We start from the raw sequence: 10,625 nt of genomic DNA, 5'->3' as shown, positions 1-10,625 counted from the left end.
CCCAGCAATTATACTCCTAGGTAGATTGATAGTTAGGTAGAAAGACAGATATATAGGTATCTACACCTAGATACACATATACAATCTCCAAGAGACATAAAAATGTATGTCTATACAAAACTTATACATGAGTGTTTATTAGCTTATCCATAATAGCCAAAGTTAGAAAACAATTCAAATATTCATCAGTTGGTGAATGGATAAAAAATGGAATATATCCATAAATAGAATATTATTCATCAGTAAAAAGGATAGATGCCACTACATGATGAACTTTGGAAATATATGTAAAGGGAAGGAAGCCAGTCACAACAGATCACACATATACTTTTATGATTTCACTTGTATGAAATGTCCAGGATATGCAAAACTGTTAAGGCAGAAAATACATTAGTGGTTGCTTAGGGCTGGGGCTGGGGAATGGGAGGGGAGTGGGGAGTGACTGTTAATGGGTACAGGGTTTCTTTCAGGGGAAACAAAATGTTTCTAATCTATTAATCCAACCACAATTTATGTGGGTGATGGTTGCACAGCCCTATAAATATACCAAAACCCATTGAATTTTATACTGAGTGGGAAAATTGTATGATATTTTAATTATATCTCAACAATGCAGTTTTTTAAGATTTATTTATTTATTTTTAGAAAGAGGTGAAGGGAGGGAGAAAGAGAGGAAGAGAGACATGAATGTGAGCGAAAAACATCTCCTATGCATCTCGATCAGGGGATTGAACCTGCAACCCATGTCCTGACCCGGAATCAAACCGGCGACCTTTTGCTTTGGGGATAATGCCCAACCAAGTGAGCCACACTGGCCAGGGTAATAATGAAGTTTGTTTTTTTTTTAAAGAGTCCAAGCTCATCTTTCTTTTAGGGTAGGGTTTTTCATAGCAGTGAGTGCATCAGAATCAGCAGGCAGGCTTACTAAAATTCAGGTTACAGGGCTCCACCCCAGAGTTTCTGACTCAATATGTCTGGGTTGGAGCATAAGAAAATGTATTTCTAACAAATTCCTAGGCAACATTAACGCTGTGACTATTTAGGACAATATTTTGAAAATCATCAGTCTAGGACTAGCTGTGTGACAGAATTCCTCTAAGCTTCAGATGGAATTGACAAATGGGGATTAAAAATAACTCCCACCCCATTGGGTTGTCATGAATATTAAATGAGATAATCATGAAATGTACTTGCTGTAGAGCTTAGTCCATTTGTCAGGCTCAATAATAGCTATTATAATTATGATCATTGCCATTATTATTTAGATCTAAATCCCTCCCTGGAGGAGATCCCAGGCAACCATCATTCATACGTGCCAGCCTTCCTAGGGCCTGAGAATATACCAGGAAACAAGGCAGCCTTGTCCCACGCTTCTGTCTAAAAATGGGTAATAATCAGATAGGAACTGATATTACTGGAAGAGGGGAGAATTCTGACCATGCAAATAAACAAAATAATTGCAGATGATGACGTAGTGGGAAGAAACAAAACAAGGAGATATGATAGCAAATGGCTGGAGAGTTCGACTGGCCTTGGGTTTAGGAAAGTCTGAGGGGAGGTAAGCTTTCAGCTAAATCCTGACTGGTGAGAAGCCAGTCCTTTGAAGCCCTGGAGTGACTTAGTCCATTTGGGGCTGCTATAAAAGAATACCATGGATTAATGGTTTGTAAACAACAGAAATTTATTTCTCATAATTCTGGAGCCTAGCAAATCCAAGATCAAGGCACGGGTAGATTCAGGGTCTGGTGAGGACCCACTCCCTACTTTATAGACAGCCATCTTCTCTGTGTCCTCCCTTGGGGAGGGACAAGGGACTCTACTCTGTAAGAACACTAATCCCACTCCCCAAAAACCCACCTCCAAATTCCATCACGTTGGGCACTAGGTATCAACATAAGCATGGGGGGAGTAGGGGAGGAGAGGCACAAACACTGAGTCTAGAGCACACGTGGCAAACACAAGGCCCACCGGCCAGATCTGGTCTGGCCTTCTCCACCTTGTTTTGTCTGGCCCGGCACCTTGTTTCTACCCGGCAGCAGTGCCGAGCTCCTTGCCTCTAGTTAAGGAGTAGTTACATTTATACAGTCCTAAAATCACATTCAGCTCTTTGAAGGCAACCTTGAGGCTGTTGTGGCCCCTGGTGAAAATGAGTTTGACACCCCTGGCTACAGCATTCTGCCTGGGTCTGAAAGTTAGTCTTCTATAGTCCTGGGGAAGAACAACCTCCCCTTCCCCTGCACTGAAACATCAATGCAAAGGATTTAAGAAGGGAATGAGCAGGGTGTGGAGATGGGGACACAAATCACTAACCTTTAAGACCGACCAAAAAGTATAAACAAACGCTTCAGGGAGGAAGGTGGGGAAAAGAGTTGCCACCCCTCTTTTGGACATTCACACCTCAAACATTTATTGAACATTCAGTGTGTGCTTAGTGTCTCATGATAGGCCAATGGATGACTCAGAAGCAGTCTGGCCCTGACGAACACCCAGTGCATCATGGACCTTGTACACAATAAAGACAAAGATAACCACAAACCCAACAGAATATCTGCCAGAGGGGTGGGGGTGGAAGATGGGGGTAGCAGTGGGTGGAAGAAATGGGAGAATGGCTCCAGGAACCAGAAGATTCTTCACTGCGCTTAGAAGAGGATGGTTTGGGCTCAGTTGGAATTTATTTATTCAACAGCATTTCTTGAGCTTTTACACTGTGCCAGGCATAGGGGGCTCCTGGGGACACAGATGATCGGACTCTTATCCCTTTCATTCCAATGGGCAAGGCAGATGCTGAGCATGGTTCTCAAACTCTGAAGAGCATAAAATCATTTGAGACACTTTGGAGCTGAGAAGGTCTATCTATGACTCAAAACTGAGAAGCCAAAACAAAAGTATACGTTCAACTATGTTTTAAAAATATTCTGCATGTTAAACTTGTAATACCATGAGTAAAGTCAAAGACATACAATAAACAGGAATAATATGTTACAACTAATATTATAGGCAACAGGCCAGTCTGTCTGTCTGTCTCTCTCTCCCCCCTCCCCTCTTTCTCCTATCTATATATAAATTAAGAAGACCAACAATATAGTAGAAAAATGGGCAAAGAATGTGAACACAGTTCAAGTAAATGAAATACAAACACCCCTTAAACATATAAAAAGACTTAACTTTTTCAGATAGCATAATTTTCTTATTTCATGTAGAGGGTCTGGCAGAAGTAATGCCTGCTTGAGTGTGGTTGGTAGGGTAATAACATAGGTATAATAATTTATAGTTTTAATTTAAACATTCTGGAGAGGTGTGCAAGAGGCTTAGCAGTAAGAGGCTCTGCAGCCATCAGTCCAATGTACCCACAACCCAACCAGCTCCAGAGAGTCTTAAAAGCATCCAGACCGTGCTGCTGCGGCTGCCTGTGGCTGGGAAGGGTACCCAGGCACCCAAATTGGCCCAAAATGTCTGTGTCTGCCATCTGGATGCTGGGGATATGCTGAGGGCCATAGTGGCTTCTGGCTCAGCACTGGGAACAAAGCTGAAGGCAACTGTGGATGTTGGGACACTGGTGAGTGGTGTAATGGTAGTAGAGCTCATTGAGAAGAATTTGGACACCCTGCCATGCAAAAATGTTTTTCTTTTAAGTGGCTTCCCTTAGACTGTGAGGCAGGCTGTCATGCTTGATGACTCATGGAGAAGAGGAAAGAGAAGCTTGGTTCTGTGACTAAATTCTACATCCCAGACTCTCTGCTGCTCCGGAGAATCACAAGAAGCCTGATTTGGGAAGGAACAAATCAGCCACTTGTCAGGGGACTTGTGATTCCCTGAGTGGCTGTTCCTACCACAAGGAGTTCAACCCCCCAAAAGGAGCCCATGAAAGATGACATCACTGGGGAACCCTTGGTCTGCCAGTCTGATGATAATGAGAAGGACATAAATCCTCCTGGAGGCCTACCACACTCTGACTACAGGGCTGGTAGAGTACTACAGGACACGAGGGATCCACTCTGTCATCAACGCATCCCAGACCCCTGATGTTGTGTTTGTGAGCATCCCAGCAGCCTTCTTCAAAACCACATCCTAGTAACAAAAGGCCAGGCAAGACTGCACCACTGCTTATTACCAAGGTGTGACCCCTGCTCTTAGGTGCTAGGAAGAGGGGAGAGGTGGTCAGGGTAAGGATGGAGAGTTAAGAGTTTCCAGAGGTGAGGGGTTCAAGAAAAGTACTGGAAGAGTGGCAGTGTTGTAGTGAAGTGATTTTTTAACATATAGTAGGGGTCTTAAAAAGTATGAGCAATTAATTTGTTTAAAGACTGGAAAATGTAAGCGGAAATAGGAAGGTGTAGCACTATTTCTAAGAAAACAAGTTCTCATTTACTCTAGACTGGTGACAATATTTTCTTTTTTATTTTCATAATTTCATTTCAATATTTAATGTTTCAAAATCTGATGGTTCCTGCAAGTATTTTATTTCTTTTTTAAAATATTTTATTTATTTATTTTTAGAGAGAAGGGAAGGGACGAAGAGACGGAGAGAAACATCAATGTGTGGTTGCCTCTCACATACCCCCAACTGGGGGCCTGGCCTGCAACCCAGGCATATGCCCTGACTGGGAATGGAAATAACAACATTTTGGTTGGTAGGCAGGCACCCAATCCACTGAGCCACAGCAGCTAGGGATGGACTGGTGACAATATTTTTTAAAGCCAGTGCCCTGAGTCCTCAGCTTCTATCTCAGCACCTCATGGGGTGCCAAACCAGGAATGAAAGTAATCAAACTGTTGTCCTGTCCGTCCTCTAGCTTGGGACAGGGAGGCTTTGACTATGAACATTGGTTCCCCGCACCATGAGATCAAAAAATCATCTCCACATTTGAAAGAGATACAGGATGTGCTCATGGGGGCAGTGGCTGAGCAAATCAAGTTTATAGGAGTCATAGGGAGGGTGGGACAGGCTGGTCTCACTCCCTTCCTGACTTACTGCTGATTTACCAGTCCCTGACCTCATGGGCGAGCACTCAGTGACCACCAATTGTGTGCCACAGTCCTACACTCCTGCCTTCTTTCCTCCACGATGTGTGAAGTGACCCTTTAAATAAATGAGCAAGTGTCCTAAGCAACATCATCCAAAGATTGCCCTTCCTGTTTTCAAATCCTGTGACTGGGATCACTTGACACCACTGTGACGTATTTTCTGTGAGGTGCCTTTCTTAACTGACTGAATGCTGCCTTGTTTGGCCTCTAAATCAATAAGATATAGAAAAGTTTGTAAAAAAATAAAAAATAAACATTTCACCTAAAATGTCTTATGGTGTACTTGAGTGTGATATTGTTGTTACAGAATTACATGCTTATGATTTTGTAATAAAAAAAGGGTGTCATTTGTGCCAGACCCTAAATTTATCTTTTATGGGGGTAAAATGTACTTAACAAAATCAACCATTTTAAGTATACAGTTCAGTAACATTAAGTACTTTTACATTATTGTGCAACCATCACCACATTCATCTCCAGAACTTTTTCCTCTTCCTTTTCACTTCTGTACGCTTTAAACAGCTCCTTGTTCCCCCTCTTTCCCCAGTCCCTGGCAACCACCATTCAACTTTCTTCCTCTATGCAATTAATTCTTTCATGGCCTTGGCTTATTTGAAAAATATACCAGGCAGAAGGAAAAAAGATGGCAGTGCAGGTGCAGGGGAGTAGCGAGACAGTTCCCAGCGCCCGGAAGACGCGGCCGGGGCGGGGTGGGAGAGACTGAGTGGGCGGGGAGAGACTGAGTAGGCGGGATGAGAGTGACCATAGAGTCGGCTCTCCTGAGACAGAGGGGCCGGAAGTCCATCTCCAACTCACAGAATCGTGGGACGGCTGGGGTTCCGGGTCTGAGACTGAGCTAACAAACCCTGCAGGCAGCAGGTCTAACAACCCTGCAGGCAGTAGAGGGTCGGCGTGAGGGGCTCCGGGGTTTTGAGCGGGGCCGATGGCGTCTCGGGCGGGCCCGCGAGCTGCAGGCACGGACGGCAGCGACTTCCAGCACCGGGAGCGTGTCGCCAAGCACTACCAGATGAGGTATGAAGTGAGGCGAGGAGCACTGAGGCTTCCGCGGCAGGGCCTAAGAAGCGACGTCCCCGGCCTCAGGCTTTTACTCCCTAGTCAGACCCCGCTCACCTGCCTAGTCCCCTCCTCCCGTGACGGGCCCCAGTCCTGGAAAGCCCAGTCGCTCCGGTGGGGTGCGGACTCGCCTGAGCTTCACTCATGGTGATGCTGGACCCGCTGTGTAACCTCGGGAACCTAATTTCTAATCGACCCTCAGTTTCTTCACCTGCAAAAGGAAACACATAATCGACCTTTTAGGGCTAGGTGAATTAGTGAGCTAGTAATTTGTATAAAGGACACAACACAAAATACCAATCTGCACAATACATGGCAGCTGTTATTTTGGGGAAACGGACCGTAAAGGCCAGCCTTTCCCTGCCTAAAATGAATTTTATAAACACCCCCCACAAGAGATATTTCTACATTCCCCTTTCAACAAATATTTACTGAGCTTCTACCCAGCATGCATCTTGAGCGAGGCACTGAGGATATCACAGTGAGCAAAAGCAGACCTAGTCTTTGTATGCATGTTACACCTTCAATTATAAAATCTGGTTAACAAAACAAACTGCCCTTGTTGTCATGAATCTTGAAGTCTAGAGATGACTGACTTTCCCACCTTTTCGCACTTTCTATAATGAATATTTTTAAAATTAAAAAAGATTCTCTTTTCTTAAATCCATTTAACTCTCCCAGAATGCTTTTTGCATCTTTCTCTCCAGAGTTTTCAAGAATGACAAACTTTTTGGATCTCCACTTCATTCTTATCCTTGGGGCCCCTGCCAAGGGCACGTCACAACCCAAGCAAATATTTTCATGCCTGCCCAGAGCAGAAACAGTCCTCCAATATATGAAGAGGATGCATTAAGGACCTGAGAGAAGAATGAGAAGTAATGTATTTCTGGTAGATGAAACAGTCTACTCTAGCTGGAGAAGTAAGAGCAGCCTGAGCTAGTGTTCTCACTGGCAATACCTCCTTCATCTAGACTGTATTAGGGTGCAAAGTCATTTTTCTGAACACAGCTCAGAGTTACTCTTCTACCTTTAAACTGACTTTTCATAGTCATTGCAACTTCATATCCTGCTACTCCCCTCCCCTCTACAATGTATTCCTACCATACCCAGCCACTGGCTTTCCTGGAACACAAATGCCTATGTCTTTTGGCCTGCATGCAATTACTTCTGTTTGGAATGCCCATCTCCATTCACCCCTCAGAGCCTAGCTCAAATATCACCCTCCTCTAAATAGCCTGTGCGGATGTCAATCCCAAGCAGAATTGATTACTGCTTCCTGTGATCCTGTGTATCGTGCAACATATATTTACTAGAGCTCTTGTAGTTCATTTTCTATTTATTTTTCTTCCTCTGTTCCTTGTGGCAAGCATCTAGGCAGGAACTGTATTCAGATTTGTATCCCATTGTCCAGTATATTTTGTCAGAAAATGTTGAGTGAAAGGTACTTCTCCCTCTGCTCTGCCCCACAGTGTGACCCTCAAGTATGAAATCAAGAAGCTGATCTACGTGCATCTGGTCCTTTGGCTGCTGCTGGTTGCCAAGATGAGTGTGGGACACCTGAGGCTCTTGTCGCATGATCAGGTGGCCATGCCTTATCAGTGGGAGTACCCGTATTTGCTGAGCATTGTGCCCTCTCTCTTGGGCCTCCTCTCCTTCCCCCGCAACAACATTAGCTACCTGGTGCTCTCTATGATCAGCATGGGGCTCTTTTCCATCGCTCCCCTCATTTATGGCAGCATGGAGATGTTCCCTGCTGCACAGCAGCTCTATCGCCATGGCAAGGCCTACCGCTTCCTCTTCGGTTTTTCTGCGGTGTCCGTCATGTACCTGGTCTTGGTGCTGGCAGTTCAAGTGCATGCCTGGCAGTTATACTACAGCAAGAAGCTCCTAGACTCTTGGTTCACCAGCACACAGGAGAAGAAGCGTAAATGAAGCCTGCCTGATGGACTGATCTCTGGGGTGAAGCCTAGCCCTCCCACTGAGAGGGTAGAGGAGCTGTTCTAAAATCTTTGGTAATTTTAGCAGCTGTGATGTTGACAACTAGTGCAAATTAGGCCCAAGTTCTGGAAAGCTGCTACTATTGTCATCAGCTGAGGTGACAAAATTGCATTTAACTTATTCCTGATTGGCTGGAACTGGGCGAAAGAGAGCTGTAAATCAAACTTCAGCTAGTTTAAGTTGAAGCCCTTCAGGATTTTTCTTGTAAGACTGAGTCTCAGCCCTGGCTGGTGTAGGTCAGTGGATTGAGCGCAGACCTGTGAACCAAAACATCACCGGTTTCATTCCCAGTCAGGGCACATGCCTGGGTGGCAGGCCATATTCCCAGCATGGGGTGTGCTAGAGGCAACCACACATTGATGTTTCACTCTCTCTCTTTCTCCCTCCCTTCCCCACCTCTCTAAAATAAATAAATAAAGTCTTAAAAAGACTGAGTCTCATCCTTACCTCTTCTTAGTCATTCTCTTCATTTCCATCCATTACCTCTTAGCCACCGAGATTGAAGTAGATGGAGAATAAACCAACTTCTACTTCAATCTCTGAGTCATTGAGCAAGAAACATTTAGGAGGCTGCTTTCCCTGCAGGCTGCCTCTGTTGTGAAGCATTTTAATTAAAAAGAATATCAATAAAGTTAAAACTGCCCTGTTCACCCTGTGCCTTGTGTTTAGGATTTTAACAGTGTGACTGTTTCATTGCTTGAGTGCCTTTCAACACGAGATGGGTGGAAGCTCCCTGTGAAAGCCGGCAGTGGCCATGAAGACATGAACTGTGTAAGGAACTTAACTCATAGTTGCCACCCTATAGCTGATAGGCAGGAAGTATCATAGGCCTATAATCTCTCCACCTATAAAACGGTCCATTTTCATTTATCCAGTTTGAGTGATGGAGTCTTCTTTTGGTTGTATATTCATGTTTATCATTCAGTATTAACAGAGTATCAGTTACTTGTCTGATACAGTAGTTTGCCTTATCTGTGAGGGGTACTTTTAAGATCCCCAATGGATGCCTGAAACGCAGATAGTGCCGTACCATATATACTGTGTTTTTCCCTGTACATACATACCTGTGATGAAGTTTATAAATTAGACACAGTAAGATAGCAACAATAAGGAAATAGAATAATTATAACTACACTGTAATAAAGTGTGAATGTGGTCTCAGTGTGAGATTTCATTATGCTACTCAAAATGGTGTGCAATTTAAACGAGTTATTTGGAATTTTCTATTTAATATTTCTAGACTTTGGTTGACTATAGGTAACTGAAACCACACTACTGTACTGTATTATGGTATCCAGAAGAATTTGAAATAACACTGCATACAGGGAATGTGCAATCTAGGTGAAACATGATACAACTGTGAAACAACTAATGAACAATATTTAATGGTGTGGATCAGATAAGTTAAAAATAGAAGTGAGCTCTGGCTGGGTAGCTCAGTTGGTTAGAGTTGTCCCCATAAGCAGAGGTTGTGGGTTTGCTCCATGGTCAGGGAACAAAAGAATCAACCAATGAAGGCCTAAGTAAAGTGGAACAATAAATCAATGTTTCTCCCTCCTCCCTCATTTCCTCTCTCTCAAATCAGTTTAAAAAGTAGAAGTGAAAAACAGATCTGCGAACTAAAGGCCCTTTCACACCCAATGGTAACACATGGTAAATATTGCTTAAAAGATGTGTGGTCCCTTTGCTCTTACCCATGTGACTTGATTGTCTCTGGATGGATGATGCTCAGGTCTCTAACTGCAGACCTCTGCTCTCTCCAGAGTCATAAGCATTCTTTTGTTCTACAAACATTAGGTATGTACTCAGTCACTATTAGGTGCTAGTGGTACTTTATAACTGCAAAACTCTCTTCCTCTAGGCATCCTGATTATCACATCAAACTTAACTCTTTGCCTTCTACCTCATATTCACTCCTCTTCCTGCATCCCTACATGCAAGTGAGTATATCAGGAGCACATCTCTGGATCATCATCATCAAATTTCTACTATGTGCCATTATTTTTTGAACAATCAAAATTCCTTAATCTCTTCCAGAGATTTCCAAAGTGTCATCTCAATGCAACGGTCCTGCACTACCTACCAATACTCTCACCACACACTATCTTAGTGGAACCTCTCATGAATTTCCGTGTTAGTTTCATGTTCTCCCAGTTTCCTTTGCTTAAAAATTTCCCTTTTCTGCTCCTTTATTACCCTTCTGGAGCCTCCTGGTTCCTTCGGTTCAAGAAGTGAGCATTCTTTCTTTGAATTCACATGGTGTTTTTATTTTACCTTGTTGACATAATTATTATTTTACATGTGATTTACTCACTCTTTGCTTAGTACCTAATAGCGTGCACTCCAAACTTAATGAAGTAACTTGTCTTACTGTAGATGAAAGTCTGTATTTCACAGAGGAAAGAACTAGACCAGTGATTTCAACTTGTGTGCCACAAGAACTCTCAAACATGCAATACCCGCCTATTTCATTAGGGGCACTGAAGTCTCTTCCCTTAGATTATCAACTTAAAAAAATAACAGCCAACACA

General features: G+C 43.4%; 1 protein-coding gene and 1 pseudogene across 1 annotated transcript; both read left to right on the top strand.

The window, feature by feature from the left end:
- Window positions 1–3,356: 3,356 nt before the first annotated feature.
- LOC114502062 lies at window positions 3,357–4,429 on the top strand (annotated as a pseudogene).
- A 1,407-nt stretch (window positions 4,430–5,836) lies between these two features.
- JAGN1 (jagunal homolog 1) lies at window positions 5,837–8,741 on the top strand. The gene is made up of 2 exons (XM_028518159.2): window positions 5,837–6,054; window positions 7,566–8,741. The coding sequence occupies exons 1-2, from the start codon at window positions 5,966–5,968 to the stop codon at window positions 8,026–8,028; spliced, it is 552 nt and encodes a 183-aa protein (XP_028373960.1). The 5' UTR covers window positions 5,837–5,965; the 3' UTR covers window positions 8,029–8,741.
- The last annotated feature ends 1,884 nt before the right edge of the window (window positions 8,742–10,625 follow it).

Source organism: Phyllostomus discolor, chromosome 7 (assembly GCF_004126475.2).
Source record: "Phyllostomus discolor isolate MPI-MPIP mPhyDis1 chromosome 7, mPhyDis1.pri.v3, whole genome shotgun sequence".
NCBI classification, from domain to species: domain Eukaryota; kingdom Metazoa; phylum Chordata; class Mammalia; order Chiroptera; family Phyllostomidae; genus Phyllostomus; species Phyllostomus discolor.
Note: the sequence above shows the minus strand (reverse complement) of the source record. Positions and strands in the feature narration are given on the sequence as shown.

What these genes read in the sequence shown, in the direction of transcription:
- JAGN1 (XM_028518159.2), top strand. Translation starts at nt 5,966, where the DNA reads ATGGCGTCTCGGGCGGGCCCGCGAGCTGCAGGCACGGACGGCAGCGAC. An exon ending in GCCAAGCACTACCAGATGAG is followed by an intron (nt 6,055 to 7,565) that starts GTATGAAGTGAG and finishes TCTGCCCCACAG; the next exon opens with TGTGACCCTCAAGTATGAAA.